Source organism: Oncorhynchus keta, chromosome 31, assembly GCF_023373465.1.
Source record: "Oncorhynchus keta strain PuntledgeMale-10-30-2019 chromosome 31, Oket_V2, whole genome shotgun sequence".
Lineage (NCBI taxonomy): Eukaryota > Metazoa > Chordata > Actinopteri > Salmoniformes > Salmonidae > Oncorhynchus > Oncorhynchus keta.
The window spans coordinates 17,396,539-17,417,509 of NC_068451.1; the positions used below are offsets into that span (position 1 = coordinate 17,396,539).

General features: G+C 41.5%; 2 protein-coding genes across 4 annotated transcripts; one reads left to right on the top strand and one right to left on the bottom strand.

Annotated features, from left to right (window-relative positions):
• Positions 1–82: 82 nt before the first annotated feature.
• LOC118364075 (E3 ubiquitin-protein ligase RNF144B-like) lies at positions 83–10,397 on the bottom strand. 3 transcript variants are annotated; one of them, XM_052489782.1, is made up of 8 exons: positions 9,775–10,397; positions 6,978–7,311; positions 5,959–6,063; positions 4,980–5,040; positions 3,314–3,527; positions 2,182–2,311; positions 1,308–1,397; positions 83–1,114 (listed from the first exon to the last, which is right to left on the bottom strand). In XM_052489782.1, exons 2-8 carry the CDS (start codon positions 7,221–7,223, stop codon positions 932–934), a joined length of 1,029 nt encoding a protein of 342 aa, XP_052345742.1. In that variant the 5' UTR covers positions 7,224–7,311; positions 9,775–10,397; the 3' UTR covers positions 83–931. The 3 variants fall into 3 exon arrangements, with proteins under 3 accessions (XP_052345742.1, XP_052345743.1, XP_052345744.1); XM_052489783.1 differs by lacking the exon at positions 9,775–10,397 and adding an exon at positions 8,379–9,102; XM_052489784.1 differs by lacking the exon at positions 9,775–10,397 and having other exon boundaries at positions 5,959–6,765; positions 6,978–7,126.
• Positions 10,398–16,101: 5,704 nt separating this feature from the next.
• On the top strand, positions 16,102–20,887 carry LOC118364144 (uncharacterized). Its single transcript, XM_035745375.2, has 4 exons — positions 16,102–16,244; positions 16,725–16,994; positions 17,589–17,738; positions 19,668–20,887. Exons 1-4 carry the CDS (start codon positions 16,208–16,210, stop codon positions 19,865–19,867), a joined length of 657 nt encoding a protein of 218 aa, XP_035601268.1. The 5' UTR covers positions 16,102–16,207; the 3' UTR covers positions 19,868–20,887.
• The last annotated feature ends 84 nt before the right edge of the window (positions 20,888–20,971 follow it).

Below are 20,971 nucleotides of genomic sequence, written 5' to 3' on the forward strand. Positions count from 1 at the left end.
GGTCATGTTATAAATCAGGGTAAACAAGATTATATAACAATGTGCAAACAAACATTTAAGACATAATATTATGCAGCCAGGGCATGTTCAATATCTGTTGTTTATTTCAATTACAATTGATCTTTTACAAAATATCTGATGCAGAAACATCAACGAAAAAAATTAGAAACGAGACAGAACACCATATACACTATTTCATAAATACATATTTACATACATTATAGTAGTATTATATAGAATCCAACAGAAATTTGGTCTGGAATCCCAGGTGGAATCTGTCAGCAGCAGAAAATATTTCTATGTGCACCTTTGAAGCCCTATATCATTGGTTACTTTCAAAATGGCACCCTATTCCCATGATAGTACACAACTTTTGACCAGGGACAGGTCAAACGTTGTATACTATGTAGGGAATAGGGTGCCATTTGGGATGTACACATTTTTCTCCCAGTACCCAATACAGTGCACAATGCAGTTTCCACAGCACATTATGAAACCATGTTTTGCATTGGTTAAGGATGTTACTTACAGTCATTATGTTACTTATGTTACTTACAGTCATTCTTTTCATTAACAACACACACTTTTGCATAATATAATGGAAGGCAAAACAAATACCACCAAATACCAGGCACTGTAGGATGGAGGCACTTGTGCACCTACTGTAACAAGACTGGTTTGGCATCGTGACGTTTGGCACATGAGGGTGGTAGACAGTGGTCCTGTACTGTATGTGTGTGTGAGATGGTGGGAATCAGGGTACTAGTCAGTTTTCAATTCTGTCAATTCAATACATTATTTAAAATTGAATGAGTTGAACATTACCCCATTCTTTTCAATGAAGATGTTTCCATTCATGAATTAAAATCAGTGCCTGAACTGACTGAATGGATCCATTCCCAGACCATGGTGAGAAGAAGGAGCAGTCTCTTTATGATTTGGTGGGACTGAGTTCTGGCTGTATGTCTGTCTGTGTGAGCTCTTTCGTCTTCCTCCTCTTCTTTTTGCCTCGGCAGGGCTTGCACAGGCAGCACAGGACGCAGGGTGAAGCCAGCAGGAGGAGAGGAGAGGCCAACAGCACGATGACACTGACGCCAACCAGGATGCCCACCACCTGCCAAGAGGACAAGGTTTACACACACACACAAACGCACACACAGGGTGTTTAGCAGGAGGCCAATAAATGTGAATGTCACATACTTCATGTCAGGCCAATGACTGTTGATTCAGGCATACAAGAAAACTTGATATAGCAAAACACAGATTTCCTGGTTTACTGGAGTGTAAAATGAGAAGAGTCACCTCACCTGTGTTCTGTTCCACATGACGGAGGCTCGGGAGTGGCCCAGCTTGTTTCTGCATGGCCCCTTATCATAGTGCCTCAGGAATATATCACCCTAAACATATAACAACAGTTATCATAGTACCTCAGAAATATTTCATCTTAACAAAAAACAACAGTTATCATAGTGCCTCAGAAATATATCACCTTAACAGTTATCATAGTACCTCAGAAATATATCACCTTAACATATAACAACAGTTATCATAGTGCCTCAGAAATATATCACCTTAACAGTTATCATAGTACCTCAGAAATATTTCATCTTAACATATAACAACAGTTATCATAGTGCCTCAGAAATATATCACCTTAACATATAACAACAGTTATCATAGTGCCTCAGAAATATATCACCTTAACAGTTATCATAGTACCTCAGAAATATTTCATCTTAACATATAACAACAGTTATCATAGTGCCTCAGAAATATATCACCTTAACATATAACAACAGTTATCATAGTACCTCAGAAATATATCACCTTAACAGTTATCATAGTACCTCAGAAATATTTCATCTTAACATATAACAACAGTTATCATAATACCTCAGAAATATTTCATCTTAACATATAACAACAGTTATCATAGTACCTCAGAAATATATCACCTTAACAAATAACAACAGTTATCATAATACCTCAGAAATATTTCATCTTAACATATAACAACAGTTATCATAGTACCTCAGAAATATATCACCTTAACATATAACAACAGTTATCATAGTACCTCAGAAATGTTTCATCTTAACATAGAGGAATACAGTATCACCATTAACATACAACATGTAGGTTCAGACTTATTGAAGCATCTATAACTGTATGTGGACTTACATCCAGGTTCTGCAGACAGTACCAACAGAAGGTGTGTTTGCAGCTCTTACACAGCATCTGGGCACAGCCTTGGTTCCTCTCGATGTACACACCACACATGGGGCACTGCTTGATGGGTAGATCAGAGTCACTGCATGACCGGCCCCATGGGACAGGTGGGTGAGGGGTGGAGAGGTGGGGGAAATGGGGGGAGAGGTAGGGGGAGGGGTGGTGGGGGAGGTGAGGGAGAGTGGGTTTAGACAGAATTAGAATAAGAATGTTAATAATATCTATACATTATAGTGTAAATATAATTATATGGTGGGTTAAATCATGAGAGCTGAGGCACAGACTGGCATCTTTATTTAGCACTAATGTTAATTGGCGGCTTAACTTAATTTATTTGGGGAGAAGAAACTATGAGGGAACCAGTTGACTGAATACCATGGTACGAAGGGATTGAATTAACTGCATTGTATTACTAAATGGACAAATAGTGTTAATCCCCCACAACAACATCAAACTGGCATTCTGTCTCTCAGACTTTGGGGCTCAAATCTAAGATTTTAGAACACTTTCTGGTCTTGTCTGATGCTGTTATAATTTAGTACATTACATCCATCGATTCAAGGACATTTCCTCCAGTACATGAGGCACTTCGCGTTACCAAAGAAACAGAAATGGATGGCATAGAGGGGACTCCCCTCTATGGCAGGGATACAATGGCATTCCATTAAGCTTTCCTCCACACCTTCCAATACCACACACACACACACACACACACACACACACACACACACACACACACACACACACACACACACACACACACACACACACACACACACACACACACACACACACACACACACACACACACACACACACACACACACACATTGAAGGGTGGAAGGGGTGGAATACTGTATAGAGAGAGGGACACTGGCAGAATATCTGAAGATCACACTGAGCACACTGTCTGTGGCACACTAGAAAGGGCACTGGGTGTAGCTAGCTTGTCCAAAAGGCCAAGACACTCTTACCAAATTGTTCATTTGACTTATTTCCAAAATGACAAGCAACAGTACTGCCAACTACTACTTCAATCAGCAATATTTTTACCACCAAGGTGCCCTGACTGTGACTGACTGACCTGCTCTCTGAGTCAGGCGATGATGATGTCATAGGCTGGTGATCGGGGCAGGCGTGCCCGTCCTGCCAGGGCCCTCTACAGCCAGAGCAGAAGACGGTGTGGCAGGCTGGACAGGGCACGGATGTAGGCTGGCCCTCTGAGCTGGGCCCAACGCTGCAGACAGCCTGGCACTCCAGCACCGGGCACCATGCTCTACTAGGGTCCAGCTGCACCCCTGAAACATAACAAACCAATAATGTACATAAACACATGTATGTCCATGTATGTACAGTGGGGCAAAAAAGTATTTGGTCAGTCACCAATTGTGCAAGTTCTCCCACTTAAAAAGATGAGAGAGGCCTGTAATTTTTATCATAGGTACACTTCAACTATGACAGACAAAATTAGAAAAAAAATCCAGAAAATCACACTGTAGGATTTTTAATGAATTTATTTGCAAATTATGGTGGAAAATAAGTATTTGGTCACCTACAAACAAGCAAGATTCTGGCTCTCATAGACCTGTAACTTCTTCTTTAAGAGGCTCCTCTGTCCTCCACTCGTTACCTGTATTAATGGCACCAGTTTGAACTTGTTATCAGTATAAAAGACACCTGTCCACAACCTCAAACAGTCACACTCCAAACTCCACTATGGCCAAGACCAAAGAGCTGTCAAAGGACACCAGAAACAAAATTGTAGACCTGCACCAGGCTGGGAAGACTTAATCTGCAATAGGTAAGCAGCTTGGTTTGAAGAAATCAACTGTTGGGGCAATTATTAGGAAATGGAAGACATACAAGACCACTGATAATCTCCCTCGATACTTATGTAATCAGGATATATTAGTCTCTTTTATTACATTTTTATTTTACAAATGTTACAATACTTCCACTTTGATATTACAGAGTATTTTGTGTAGATCGTTGAAAAGAAAAGACAATTAAATCCATTTGAATCCCACCTTGTAAAAAGTCAAGGGGTGTGAATACTTTCTGAAGGCACTGTAGGCCTGCTTATCCTAGATGTGCCAGGGCAGGGATTTCAGTGGGGTTTATAACTGCTTTCGTAACAAAGGCACATGTTGTCCTTATCAGGGGAGCACCATAACAACATTTTGTGTGCTTTGTTAGAATTTTCCTAGATCCAATTTTTTAAGGTTTTTGATTTATGACTGAACGGTGACTAATATTGGTTTCAGTGTGTTGTTGTTTCAAGGCAAACCAACCAAATGTCAAAACCAGCTGGGACTTTTTCTACACTTCACGCTCTCAGAAATGACCTTTGTCTCTAAACCAAAGCCAACAACAACCAACCATATTTCTTAACCAACAAAAACAGCAGACAGACAGAACAACAACAACTTCATAATATATAGTAATTATTCAACTGCTATTTATAAATCGCCTTATGCTAATCTGGTATCTTGACGAACCGTCTAGTAGCTACTAAAGTTACAAGAACCTTTCAGCTGGACTGGGACGGGGTGGGAGGGAGTCAAGATAAGGACTAGAGGGAGTCTCTCTCGGTACTATAACCCCACAATATGCCAGGCATGTCGATAGTAGAAGCAGGCTCAGCTCAGCTCACTGCCACCAGATGGCCCAGACCTGAAATAGCCTGGTTGCCGTGACAGCCGTCACCAGTCACCTCACCAGCATGCTAAAGCTAATGAACGGTACCGTACCTCGTTCAAACTCCAGCCGCTGGTACAGCTCAACCTGATCCGCAGGGGCAAAACAGGCTATCTACAAAACAACACAAAAAAATAACAGAATGGATCACGTCTGTGATTATGTCATAAAATCCACCTTATGTATATACTGTATACTGTACTTGATACCATCTCATCCATCTTGCCTATGCCGTTCTGTACCATCACTCATTCATATATCTTTATGTACATATTCTTCATCCCTTTACACTTGTGTGTATAAGGTAGTTGTGGAATTGTTAGGTTAGATTACTCGTTGGTTATTACTGCATTGTCGGAACTAGAAGCACAAGCATTTCGCTACACTTGCATTAACATCTGCTAACCATGTGTATTTGACAAATAAAATTTGATTTGATTTGAAATCAAAGGAGGACCAGCCTGGTCCCAGATCAGTTTATGCTGTATTGTCAACTTCTATGGTCATTGTCACAAACAGATCTGAGAACAGGCTTTAATGTAATGCATTCCACATAAATGAAATGTATTGCATTCTATAGAAATGCGGAATTTAACCAGGGATAATCATTTCAAGAGAAGAGCGGTTGATTACCAAACTCTCTGACCTGATCGCAACACTACATTGGCTTGTGCTGTAGAGTATTTACCATTTACACCTGACAATGACATTTGCAAGTTCAAGGTGTGGTGGCATGATGTAAGATGTAGAAAGGTTTGGAAAATTAATCTTACCCAACGGTACCCAACCCTACTAGTGGTAACAGGCAAATACATATGAGTGTAATAGCAAAGTAGCAGTGTAATAGTCAAATGGTCTAAACATTGATGTGTACCAGTGGTTCTTTGAATGTGTCCAAAATGGCACCCTATTCCCTATATAATTCCCTATGTGCCCTGGTCAAAAGTAGTGCACTATAAAGGGAATAGGGTGTCATTTGAGTCACAGATACAGTAGAACAGCACAGTACAACATCCAGTATAAGCCTAGTACCTCTGAGTGGAGTAGGACTCCTGTCCTCTGACAAGCCATGTCTGGACATGTGACTGGGCTGCCCCCACCCTCCCGGATGGCCAGCTGAACATACTGCTGCAGACACTGAGGGGACAGACAACCAATGACGTAAACACAGATGTGAATAATATGTCTATGGACAGAACCAGAGAGCAGGGCCATGTTCAGCAACGCACAATGTTGTGAAATGTTCAGAAACATGCCTCTCTGTAGCCATGTATAGTAAGGAACCACGTCAGCTCTCCACAACGTTCACCAACTAAAAGTGGCCCTGGATTGATGTTGACAGTATCTGAGATATACAGTAACTAGCACTTGAACTAGACTCTTCTCTAACAAATGATTTGATGTTAAAGACAAGGCAGCCAAAAAATGCAGTCCTGCGAGTCTGTTCATGCAAAAACCTGCCGTTTTGTTTGTCAGAAGAGTCACACCAAGCCTCACCCAGCTACTGTAGCAACAGCAGAATGCAGAAGGCATGGGGTTTATTGTAAATCAGTGCATAGTACTGGTAAGTGGTAACCAGTGTTGTGTTGACAGTATCTCTCTATGGCTGTGTTCCAAATGGCACTGTATTCCCTATATAGTGCACTACTTTCCAGGCGCATAGAGAAGCACCCTATGTTTGACCTTGGTCTAGCAACTCAGACTGCTGCTACGAGCGACGCCAGCAGCCAGGCAGAGATTAGCACCTGCCAACCAACCCCACGCCAGGATATCTCACTCTCCGTGTCAAGGCACATCACCTCCACCTCAGTGCGGATGGATAGTCAGCTACAGTACTGCCTGCCAGAGATAAAAGTGAAAGAGAAACTAAATGCTTTCAGGAAAGCGGTGATTAAATATATAATTTTGATTCGGCAGATAGATATGTCCTGTTGTTTGAAAGCTGAGTCTTGTTGAATGAAAATAGAGGGAGAATAGAAAATACAGGCATTTTCCTGCCCAGTATCAGATATGAGAAGAGAAGTTATGGCAGGTTTGTGTTGTCTACCTACCGGGGTGCAGAAGACACAGTCACAGGTGTGCAGCGAGCTGGTTGCTGCTGAGGGGTGCTCACTAAGGCACAGCTTGCAGTAGACCACATCAGGCTGGGTGGAGGAGGCCACTACAGCCCCGGCCTGGCCAAGAGGCTGGGCTGAACTGCTGTTGGCTATGGGGCCCTGACCCTGGCCTGGACTGCTGTTGGCTATGGGGCCCTGACCCTGGCTCTGGCCCTGGTCTGGACTGCTGTTGTTGGCCATGGGGGGAGCAGAGCGGTCAGTCAGCACTGCCTGGAAGCTTCTCTTAGCCCTTCTGCTGGAGGAAGTGTGGAGGGCTGTGCTCCATGATCTGGAGGATGGTGGAGAACAGAAGACAAGCAGTCAGCCGATAACCTCGCCAGTCCCCACATCATCTAGTTGTGTTTAAAACAGCTGATAACCTCGCCAGTCCCCACATCATCTAGTTGTGTTTAAAACAGCTGATAGCCTCGCCAGTCCCCACATCATCTATTTGTGTTTAAAACAGCTGAGAGGATTATAGACTAGTTCCAGGTTGCTTCCCAAATAGTGCACTACTTTTAACCAGAGCCCTATTTTGGATGTGGCCCCAGACATATAATGATCACTTCCTGTTAATGAACAGAGGATCCATTACTCCCCCTCCTTTCAGCAGTATTAGTGTGTGTAGCCGTTGGTAACATGGCTGTTTTATATTGGTATCTACGGTGCAACACTTCTACAGCGCAACACAAAATCATGGGTAATATCTTTGCGTCTTTGCAATAGACGAACAAGAGAAGTTATCCCTTTTACCAATAAAATGTATCTTTCAGGTTTCGCCAGAAGGAAAATATTAATTTCAGAATTCTTTGAAGAGCAGGAAACTTGTGGTGCTGTTGCCGATTGACCCATTTCACATGTTCTGGACTAATCCAAGCTAGAGAAGAGGACAAACTAAGAGGTCTAACTGTAGCTCAGGTCATCTGGTGTTAGGCCCTGTGAAAGAGTACAAACCCAGAGCCAATTTCTCTGCCCTCAAATCCAATGAGTAAAAATAAATAATTAAGTATTAAAATAGATTTAGCATGACAGAATGAGTGGCTAAAAAGCTGTTGATTATGCATGTGTCTATCTAGAGTTTCTCATGCTCCACACAAAATGCAGTCGCTGTTTAAATTGGCAGGCAAATTTATACCAGCCAAATCAATAGAGCCAACATCACTGTCCTAAATTTACTGTGCTCCTCTATCTAACATTGATTTATGGCACATGTGCAAAACACTGATACTTGCACTTGAATGTGCACATTTTATTTCTGCACAGTCATTCTTTCACTCTGTCCCATAGGAGTGAAGCCCTTCTGCATTGTGGTGGAGAATGGAGAGCAGGGTGAAGACATCCGACAATGCTACTTACTTCTGTCTGACTGTCTGTTCATCAGAGTCAGTCAGTCAGCCTATCAGTTTGTAAGACTGCCCGCCTGCCTGTCTGTCTGTCAGTCTGTCTGTCAGTCTGTCGGTCCTGCACAACCATAACAGGAAGGTAGCAGTAACAAACAGACTTGTTATTACCGGTAATAAAAACTCTTGTTATTTTGCATTACGACACAATGGTGCTTTATCAGTTTCCTCTATCTCTCTGCCTGGAAAGTTCCTCACCCTTTTGTTATCTTGATGAAATATTGCAACTTGCAAAATGACACAAATGGAGGAAAGGATTGCCAATGTCACTGGAGTGTTTGGATCCAGCCATTGACACAGCAATCAGGAGTATGGGGGTCAGCTGGAGTGAGCTTGTAGCATACAACAACAACAAACATGTTTATACCGTCATCATGATGTAGACAAGCTTTTATTAACTAACCATAAGGCCTTTGCTTTGACTAATAACAGATTTCACATTACAGTGAGTTCTGTTTCTAACCATACTGTAGGCATTCTCCATGGATCAAAGTCTAGGTTGAATGCCTGCCAGGGATCAAAGCCTCATTGTCCAGCACACAAGCAGAAACGGAAAACCAGCTCAACTCTGTGAATAGTTGCCATACATACAGAGTGACTGGCTGTGTTCTGTTGGAAGGAGGCAGCTGGGCCTGGGCCTATGCTACCGGACTTACAATCCTGTGTGTGTGTGTGTGTGTGTGTGTGTGTGTGTGTGTGTGTGTGTGTGTGTGTGTGTGTGTGTGTGTGTGTGTGTGTGTGTGTGTGTGTGTGTGTGTGTGTGTGTGTGTGTGTGTGTGTGTGTGTGTGTGTGTGTGTGTGTTTGCGAGAGCAAACGAGAGAGAGAGTGAGAGAAAGAAAGACATTCATCTTGCTGCAGTTAATGCGGGTCTAAATGTCAAATTGTTTCTACTCCAATTTCTATGAAAATGCTGTTTTAATGAATCAATGAATCAAATAAACAAACCAACCATAATTTGTTTATTACTGTGTTATTACCAAATACTGTATTTATGTTGTAGTACATGTTAAACTACAGTAGATGGGAGTGACGACCTCTTTATATGAGGGTATCCCCCTAATAAAGTATATTCTTCATCCAGAATTCATAGAGGAATCATCTGAAATATACTCATTGTTCGCATGTAGCAGACAACAGAAGAATACACGATGAGCTCGACTGGCACAATTTCACCTTCCAAGGTTGTAGCTATACTGACATTGGTCCACATTGAAATTCTGCAACATACGCACATTAAACCATTCCTTACACAGAAAATGACATTTAAATGTCACACAATAAATAAATGTCACAATAAATAAGGAAACACTAGGGGAAAAAGAACGAGAGGGTGGAAGAGAGAGAGACCTACCTCCTCGGTCAGGTCGCCTACTTCGTGTAGCCTACGAGCTACTTCTGTCCAGATTAAAAGCCGCAGTGCTTTTACTAGGACACATGCACATCTGTTGATACACAGTCACCTACAAAACACCTCCTCTCGGTCGCCACGATATTCACACAAGCACCACCCATTTACCTCTTTCTTCCAACTGCACTAGACACACCTCCCTGCCTGGCCTACAGTCACCAACGCAATCAGTGTTGGTATGCACAGTCCGTCCCGTGTTTCCAGATGGACGGGGGTGTGTGTATAGTATTGTTTCGCCAACGATGTTCTTGCTGCCCTGCCTGCTGCTTACTTGACCAGGAAGCGGTAGGCTATTGGCGGAATGTCCTCTAGCCTGCCCCTGGCGGCTTGCATAGAAAAAAAGCAAAGGCAAAAACCTAAAAGCATCATCTCTCACCTCAGGAGTTCGTCCTTTTTGACTACATAATGAATCTTATTGTTACAAATCCACAGAAGCTTATTTTGTGATATATCCTGGTTGGGTAGAATATCGCAGTAAATGTGTTTTTACTTTCGATATTCGGAAGGTGCTAGGATGATGAGAGTGATATATATATATTGAATTGGATGACCGTAGAGAGCAATGTACACACTATGTTTTTACCGATAGTCAAACTCTTCCCTTCAGAGAGCCGAGAAAAATGCAATATACTGTTTCCTGGTGCTCTGATGGTTTAGGGACCATCGTAAAAGTGCAATACCGGTGATAAAAACATATATTTACATTTACATTTAAGTCATTTAGCAGACGCTCTTATCCAGAGCGACTTACACATTTTTGCATTCCAATTTAGGAGGGTTAGCCCTATATGACGATTACACACACTGCATAGGGCCTCCAGTCACTAAAGGGCCAAGCATTTTTATTAGTTACCTCTAACTACTAAGGGTACTATATTTGACCCATTTACAAGGATACTTTTCAAAAGCCTCCGTTCTATGTGAAATGGAAATGTAAAACCAGATAATGTGAAGTAACTGACCCCACTCATCCATGCTACATTCATTAGAATTCCAGTTCAGTACTTCCCTGATTTTATAGGCATATTTCTTGTGATAGGTCTAACTTTCAATACCTTCCTATCCATTTGAGCTACAGATCTACAGACAATGGTAGTGGGTTCCTTCACCTCTCTTATACATTTTTAATTACTCCCCTTCGATTCTCTAGAAATATTTTTCTTATTACAGCGTTAATTGAATAGCTTCCTATCTACGTTATAAGGGCACAAGGCGAGACCCAAATGCAGACACAAGAGGGAGATGGTTGAGCTCTGAGATTTATTATAACATAAGATGTAGGCAAAGGCAGGTCGGGGGACAGGCAAGAGTTCATAAACCAGGTCAGAGTCCAAACAGTACCAGGCAGGGGTCAGAAACCAGATCCGAGACCAAATCAGTTCAAGGGGATAGGCAGGCTTGTATTCAGAACAGGCAGAATGGTCAGGCAGGCGGGTTCGGAGTTAGGAAAGGCAAGGGTTGAAACCAGGAGGACTAGAAATAAATGGAGACTGGGAAAATAGGAGCAAGAAAAACCGCTGGTTGACTTGGCAAACAAGATGAACTGGCACAGAGAGACAGGAAACACAGGGATAAATACACCGGGGATAATAAGCGAAACCTGGAGTGGCTGGAGACAATCACAAGGACAGGTGAACCACTATATTATTATATTATATATATTATTATTATTATTATTAGGTGAACCAGATCAGGGTGTGACATACATGACATATACATCTAAAACCACTTGAGGTTACGTCTCTGACGCGCTCGTCCATAGTAGTAGAATCAATCAACACCTTCCGGAGACACCTGAAACCCCACCTCTTTAAGGAATACCTAGGATAGGATAAAGTAATCCTTCTCACCCCCCCCCCCTTAAAAGATTTAGATGCACTATTGTAAAGTGGCTGTTCCACTGGATGTCATAAGGTGAATGCACCAATTTGTAAGTCGCTCTGGATAAGAGCGTCTGCTAAATGACTTAAATGTAATGTAATGTAAATGTAGTCTACATACATTAGAATTGCAATTTTTATTTATTGATATTACATAAATATCTCCTGTGATAGGTCTAATTGTCAATAGCTCACTGTCCATATGAGTTACAGATCAACAGACAAGTGTGTTGGTTTCATTGACCTCTCTTATCAAAGATCATATTTTTTCCAAAATGGCTCACCTTTGATTTTCTAAAAATATATCACCAAGTACAGCTGTGGTTATTAATTAATGTACAGATCTAATTTGTGGCAAATCCAACATATCACTGAGTATGTTACGTTGGATTTGCCTCAAACACAACGTTTTGTATTCAGGACATGAAATTAATTTCTTTGCCACTTTTTGCAGTTTACTTTAGTGCCTTATTGCAAACATGATGCATGTTTTGGAATTATTTTTATTCTGCACAGGCTTTCTTCTTTTCACTCTTTAATTTAGGTTAGTATCGGGGAGTAACTAAAATATTGTTTATCCATCCTCAGTTTTCTCCTATCACAGCCATTAAACTCTGGCAACTGAGTTAGGAAGGGTGCCTGTTTCTTTGTAGTGAATGGGTGTATTGATACCATAGAAAGTGTCATTAATAACTTCACCTGCTCAAAGGGATATTCAATGTCTGCTTTTTTACCCATCTTCCAGTAGATGCCCATCTTTGCGATGTTAGCTCACTGTAGTTTGAGGAGAGGAATGAAGTGGGCGGCTTTGGAAAACCTGTGGACCACAGTCAGGATGGCAGTGTTGCCCTCAGACGGAAGGAGACCCGTGACGAAATCCAGGGATATATGAGACCAGGGACGGTGAAGGACAGGCAGTGGTTGGGGAAGACCAGCTGGAGCTTGCCGAGGTGTTTTGTTCTGTGTGCAGACCATGCAGGCGGCAACAAATGTGGCAACACCCAGAACCATAGTAGGCCACCAAAATCGTTGTCACACGAAGGTCAGGGTCCAACGAGGGCCCGGGTGACAGGCAAGCCTGGAGGAATGGTTCCACTCCAGGACTGTGGAGCGGACAACATCAGACACAAACATCCAGTTATCTGGGCCCCTCCCAGGGCTCAACGAGGGCCCGTGTGACAGGCAAGCCTGGAGGAATGGTTCCACTCCAGGACTGTGGAGCGGACAACATCAGACACAAACATCCGGTTATCTGGGCTCCCCCCAGGGTTTGGCTGGGACCACTGCACCTCCCAAACCTGTTTTCCTATACCCCAGCTGAGTGCCATCACTAGGCGGGAAGGGTGGTCTCGGGCTCCGGGGTGGTAACCGTGGGAATATAGCGGTGAGACAGGGCATTTGGCTTGATGTTCTTGGACCCTGGCTGGTAGGAGAGGGATAAATTGAACCGGGTAAACAGCAGTTTGCCTGAAGTTGAGGCGCTTGGCAGTGTGGAGATACTCCAGGTTTTTGTGGTCGGTCCACACAATGAATGGATGTTCCACGCCTTCTAGCCAGTGCCGCCATTCCTCCAATGCCATCTTCACCGCAAGAAGCCCCCGATTCCCCACATCATAATTCCACTCAGTGGCGCTGAGGCGGTGGGAGAAGAAGGTGCAGGGATGCAGCTAAAGGTCCATGGCAGAATGTTGGGACAGAACAGCCCCCACTCCGACATCCGAAGCATCGGCCTCCACCATGAACTGACTGGAAGGGTCAGGATGAACCAGCCATTAAAGCGTTCCGGGGGAGGTAAACGGGGCTCCGGGGAAGGTGGAGTGGCTGGTGGGGCGGCGCTGCTAACCGACCGAGTTACTGAGGGGTGGTGGGGTTACCACCGTGGCAGGCTGCCCCCCAGACAACTCGCGGAATAGATCCAGCAGCATGTCCAACGCCCGGTCATGGCGCTCGGCCAACATTTGGACCCCCTCCATAAGAACACAAAGCAATCCCTTGGAGGTTCCTTGGGAGGAGACAGCGTTGCGCAGCTTGCCCGGTCTGCTGGGTCAGTCATGGCCAGTTTGTACTATCAGGTATGAAGGTAAGACCCAGATGCATACCACGTCGAATTAACAATAGTTTAATAATCCAACAGGGGCAATAGACAGGTCAAGGTAGGCAGGAGTCAGTAAACCAGAGGTGGGGCAATGGTACCGGATGGCAGGCAGGCTCAGGGTAAGCAGAGGTCAATAATCCAGAGGTGGCGAAAAGGTACAGGTCGGAAGGCAGGGTCAGGGGCAGACTGAGTGGTCAGGCAGGTGGGCTCAGAGTCAGGACAGGCAATGGTCAAAAGCAGGAGGGCGAGAAAAAGAGAGTCTGGGAAAAGCAAGAGCTGAGACACAAAAACGCTGGATGACTTGACAATCAAGATGAACTGGCAACAGACCAACAGAGAACACAGGTATAAATACACAGGGGGTAATGGGGAAGATGGGTGACAACTGGAGGGGGTTGGAGACAATCACAAAGACAGGTGAAACAGATCAGGGTGTGACAGCTATCTTCTGTATACCACCCCTACCTTGTCACAACACAACTGATTGGCTCAAACACATTAAGAAGGAAAGAAATTCCACAAATTAACTTTTAACAAGGCACACCTGTTAATTGAAAGGCATTCCAGGTGAATACCTCATGAAGCTGGTTGAGAGAATGCCAAGTGTGTGCAAAGCTGTCATCAAGACAAAGAGTGGCTACTTTGAAGAATCTCAAATATAAAATATATTTTGATTTGTGTAACACCTTTTTGGTTATTACATGATTCCATGTGTGTTATTTTATATTTTTGATGTCCACTATTATTCTACGATGTAAAAATAAAGAATAACACTGTAATGAGTAGGTCCAAAATTTTGACTGGTACTATACATCTAAAACCGTCCTCCCTATTACACCAATTAGGTTTATTTAAACTTTTTTTTAAACTTTTGTTTTTTTACAAATGTTAGAATTTTTCTTCCACTTTGACATTACATAGTATTTTGTGTATATCGTTGACAAAAAAACACAATTAAATCCATTTTAATCCCACTTTGTAACACAACTAAATGTGGTGAAAGTCAAGGGGTGTGAATATGCACTGTGTATGTAATTTGGACTGGAAGCAATTGAAAATTAGATTTGTAAAAATAAGATAAATATTTGTAGAAAAGCAAAGGGGAGGAATTTTGAAACAATAAAAGGTGTACCTTTGATAAGAGTGAACCAGGAACCCATCACACTTGCCTGTATATCTATAGCTCATTTCGACAGTGAGCTATTGAAAATTAGACTTATCACATGAAATATTCATATGAATATCAATACAATATAAAATTGCAATTATAATGGGTGTACTATGGACAAGGGAGGTCAACGATATAAACTGATGTATATGTCATTTGGACTGGAAGCTATTGAATTAATAACAACAGCTGTAAAAAGTTATTCACTTTGATGATAGAGGTCAGGGAACACATCGCACTTGTCTGTACATGTAGAGCGGAAGCCATTAAAAAGTATAATTATGAAATATGAATTTATAAATCAGGGATCTCTAAAATGGGAATTATAATGGGTGCATCATGGGTTAGAGGCAATAGTGACTTTGCCACAAGTGATTTTAGCTCTCTAGGTCATACAAGCAGGCTACAGTAGGTTGCATACGAGTGAGAAAGATCATAGGCCTATTTATGTTTTTTGAGCTCATATTTCTACATAAAATCCATTAAAAATAAACAAGATACAATTTTAAAATGTAATTATTGAGGGATAAACAGTTGGTTTAAGATCTATAGATTATTTAATTTTAAAAAAAAGTTTCTGTAAACACCAGCTACAGCTGATTGCACTTTTAAGACGGTCCCTCGGCAGCGATTGCATAATATTCCCCTACTGAAATCAACATTGTGTAACTTTTTTTCCAAAGGAAATGAATGGGGGGGACCTGTACATTGGTCCTTACCCTCATCTGATAGATATATCACCGAATCATCCTAGGACCTTCTGTCTAATAGGTATTGACGAGAAAACGGAATGTCAAATCAATATACAAACTGAAACCAAATGTACTGTGGTGATAAACCTGCAGTGTTCCACAAATGGCTATTGCAAGTATTGGTTTAAGCATAGGCTACTATAGCTATCCTATAAGATTAGAATAATTCAAATGCATTTATAACGTCAACAAAACTTTATATCATGGCCAATTTTCTGCAATTCTTGCCATTTTTTCTGTTCTTCTTGACAATACAAGCGCGGTTGGGTAATTTATTATGATGGGGGAAGCAAGTGGAAACTCCCAAAACAGTCTGAGCATACCTGCCAGCATTAGGGACTTTTATTTCAGAAATTTTGTTACCGCAGCCTATAAAAATGACCGACAACCGATTGCACAGCCCATTTCCCCGTCGAAAAGATACACACAGAGTGGTGCAATGTTGTAATGTAGCCTATATCGTTCTGTCAAATTAACAATTATGTTACAATGTAACGAAAAATGCGAGATTTTACCTGGTAAGAAATCACTTTCCTCTAATCTTTCGTGGATTGACAGTTTACAATTTTAGCTATGTGTGAACCGAGATTACAATGGTTCAATCTAAACAAAGAGGGATAGGCCTATGATATGTATTGAAGCAATTGATGAAATACAAGAAAACTCTGTATTTAGGCCTACACTATAAACTATACAGTTAGGTGTTAATGTTAAGATCTAAAATGTAATTGAAATGCGTTTGTTAGAAATGTAGGGCAGGCAGGCAGGCACGAGATGATGTTATGTTTACAGTCAGAAAGTGGTTTAGATGGGGAATAACCCGTGAGAATAACAGAATCGATGTGAATGTGATATTTTTTGCATTAGCCTACACTACACTTCTTTCACCTTTCCATCACATTTTCTTTTAAATTAATTAAGCGAATGCATATTATTATCATGTTTTAACAACACTGAAATATTTGTTTCTGTTATTTTTGCATGCTCTCTCATCCAAGAAAGGAGCTTACAACTTCAGTTACATGCTCTGAGCAAATCTATGTCATGCTGTGCAGTGGAAAGGCTGTGCGTGTACTTGTTGAGCTCCAGGACCATCACAGAGTATGAGAGCCAGGTGATCTGGTCCCAGAGAACAGACATGGAGAAGGCTGCCAAACTGCTCCAGGTGGTGCTGAAGAAAGGTCGCAACGCCTGTCTGCTCTTTTTCGACTCACTAGAAAAGTGTTGCCAGTGCCCACCACAGTTCGAAAGAGTTACCGGCCTCCCAGGTAAGTCTCTTCAAAAGTGTAAACTTTTTCATTTGATTAATTGCAAATAAATTACTTTGGCCTACATGTCTATAGTTTTCATGTAGTTTTCATCAACATTTAAATATGGTTATGAATAGTCTAGGCTTACGGTGATTTTGTGATTCTAATTAAAATAAAGGTTATACAAAATAAAATAAAAATAGTAATGTTATGTGGTATTTAGAGTGGTAGGCTAACTTGGCCTAGATTGCAGCACGTTTTCTCTGTAGTATATGGTATATGTTATGTATATGGTAAGCCGAATTCTACCTCACTTTACCTTTTGGAAGCACTGGAAACCCAGCACCATTTGGTGTCCGATGAAGGTGAGGCCCAAGAATGTTCCAGAGCCTCAAGAATGTTCCATTCCTCATATAAAATCATTTTTTTATAGGTAAAGTGTAGGCTTACATCTAAATGGTTTCTCCACGTGTCCAAAACTAAAGCCCATGGAAGGTTTTTACAGTATGTCATCATCATGACGCAACGGGAATCGCCGGGATACTATTGTCAACAACAGACTATTTCCCATTTTTCAACCTCTTCCCTTTTTTCTCACATCCCAAACAACAGAGAGGAGGAGGCCCAACACTGCCCCAACTTACGTCATCAACATCAGCCATTCCAATTTGAGTAACTGCATCATTGGAGATGGCAACTTTCAAGGAGTGACAACGTGTATACAACAACCTCAGAGCATGGGTTCAGAGGATGCTAGGCATGGTAAGTTACAGTCAAATTCTCATCAATTCATATAATTAAAATGATGTGTTACAAGACAGCGTAATTCACTTATAATTCACTGTATCACAATTCCAGTGGGTCAGAAGTTTACTAAGTTGACTGTGCCTTTAAAGAGCTCAGAACATTTCTGAAAATGATGTCATGGCTTTAGAAGCTTCTGATAGGCAAAATGACATCATTTGAGTCAATTGGAGGTGTACCTGTGGATGTATTTCAAAGCCTACCTTCAAACTCAGTGCCTCTTTACTTGACATCATGGGAAAGTCAAAATAAATCAGCCAAGACCTCCAGAAGTCTGGTTCATCCTTGGGAGCAATAATAGCCCCCTTGGGAGCAAACGCCTGAAGGTACCATGTTAATATAATAATATAATAATATATATAATATAATATATAATATATAATATAATATATAATATAATAATATAATATAATAATAATATATGCCATTTAGCTGACGCTTTTATCCAAAGCGACTTACAGTCATGTGTGCATACATTCTACGTATGGGTGGTCCCGGGAATCGAACCCACTACCCTGGCGTTACAAGCGCCATGCTCTACCAACTGAGCCACAGAAGGACCATCTGTACAAACAATAGTACGCAAGTATAAACACCATGGGACCACGCAGCCGTCATACCCCTCAGGAAGGAGACTCGTTCTGTCTCCTAGAGATTAACATACTTTGGTGAAAAAGTGCAAATCAACCCCAGAACAACAGCAAAGGACCTTGTGAAAATGCTGGAGGAATCGGGTACAAAAGTATCTATATCCACAGTAAAACGAGTCCTATATCGACATAACCTGAAAGACTGCTCAGCAAGGAAGAAGCCACTGCTCCAAAACCGCCTCAAAAAAGCCAGACTACAGTTTGCAACTGCACATGGGGACAAAGATCGTACTTTTTGGAAAAATGTACTCTGGTCTGAAACAAAAATACTCTGGTCTGGAAAAAAAATAGAACTGTTTGGCCATAATGACCATTGTTATGTTTGGCGGAAAAGGGGGAGGCTTGCAAGCCGAAGAACCCCATCCCATCCGTGAAGCACGGAGGTGGCAGCATCATGTTGTGGGTGTGCTTTGCTGCAGGAGGGACTGGTGCACTTCACAAAATAGATGGCATCACGAGGAGGTAAAATTATGTGGATATATTGAAGCAACATCTCAAGACATCAGTCAGGAAGTTAAAGTTTGGTCGCAAATGGGTCTTCCAAATGGACAATGACCCCAAGCATACTTCCAAAATTGTGGCAAAATGGCTTAAGGACAACAAAGTCAAGGTATTGGAGTGGCCATCACAAAGCCCTGACCTCAATCCTATAGAAAATGTGTGGGCAGAACTGAAAAAGCATGTGCGAGCAAGGAGGCCTACAAACCTGACTCAGTTACACCAGCTCAGTCAGGAGGAATGGGCCAAAATTCACCCAACTTATTGTGGGAAGCTTGTGGAAGGCTACCCGAAACGTTTGACCCAAGTTAAACAACTTAAAGGCAATGCTACCAAATACTAATTGAGTGTATGTAAACGTCTGACCCACTGGGAATGTGATGAAAGAAATAAAAGCTGAAATACATCATTCTCTCAACTCATTTTGACATTTCACATTCTTGAAATAAGGTGGTGATCCTAACTGACATTAGACAGGGAACTTTTACTAGGATTAAATGTAAGGAATTGTGAACAATTGCGTTTAAATGCATTTGGCTAAGGTGCATGTAAACTTCTGACTTCAACTGTATGTACTATTATAATTATTCACTTCTCTTTTTGACCTGCACAGTTGGAGCTCGGAGCTTAAGAATTTCATTTTACCCTTCACTTGACCTTTCGTTAATGAGTTCAAAGAAGCCATTAGATTCATAACTTTCATTTACTGTACTGCATTCCATTGATGACTCTATTACAGAGACAATGGGAGGCAACATCACCAGTGATCACCAGAGAGCAGTACAGGCCTGTCTAGATCCAGAGCTCCAGAGGAGAGTCCAGGTCTACGGGTCCCAACTGCAGTATGTCATCATCGGGGACAACAACAGCCTGCAGGCTGAAGACACACCGGAAGAGGAAGAAGAGGAAGAAGAAAAACTCATTAATGAAAGTAACTGATTGGATTTGTGTCGTGCTTTTCCAGATGCTCAAAGTGGTTTACATTGTATTGGGGAAACTCCCCTCATACACCACCAACTAGTTTCCATTTAAGTCATTTAGCAGACTCTTTTATCCAGAGTGACTTACAGGAGCAATTAGGGTACATCGACAGATTTTTCACCTAGACAGATTTTTCACTTAGCAATTCAAACCAGTGACCTTTCAGTTACTGGCCCATCGCTCTTAACCGCTAGGTTACCTGCCTCTGGTGCCAAAGGTTTCATGTTTGAATCCAGTGATAGAAAGTTGTACTTGAGATTTTAGTTTTAAGCCTATCCCAAACCTTAACCCTTACCTTAACCATTCAGAGTTAATGCCTAACCTTTAATGTCTAAACTAGTTGTTGTGTGGCACTGCATCAGTATCCTATCAGAGCCATACATATCATATATGCATTTCAACTCTTCTATCCTAGATGCCATCTCCTGCTGTTGTGCGCTTGAGCAAGTTACTGCACCACAGGCAACCGTGGCTCTCAATCTCCATGAATGATATGGGGACAAAATGTATGGCCATTGGCTACATTGTAATGTTCCTTGCTGTGTCGATGAACTTGATTTCTGGGGAATGTAAATGTATTGTAAATTGTAGTGTATTGTTTGGATAGTATAACTTAACCCTACATAATCAAAGAATGAACCATATTTTTGGAATCATACAGTACCTAGATTATGTTCTGTGAACCCAATTTATAATGACTGCACTGACCACTGACCACTGACCACTGCTGCTGAAGAAGTGCATTTAATTTATTTGAAGTATTTACTTGCTGCAAAAAAAGAAAAGGTGCTGTTTTACTTTGAATGTATTCTTAATGTATTCATTTGAATAAATGTTAGGACATACTGATTTATCTTTACTGAAAATTATACTGTACATATTCACTGTTCTACTAAGTTATCAACATTTGTTGAAATAGGTTATTCCTATAGAAAGAAAAAGTTTATTATAAAAGGTACATCAATTATTATTGTTTTATACGTCAATAAAAACAAACATCTCAATCGATTGCTTTCTCTATATATTTTTTTTCTTGAAAAGCCGGCATGTCACTTAATGAAA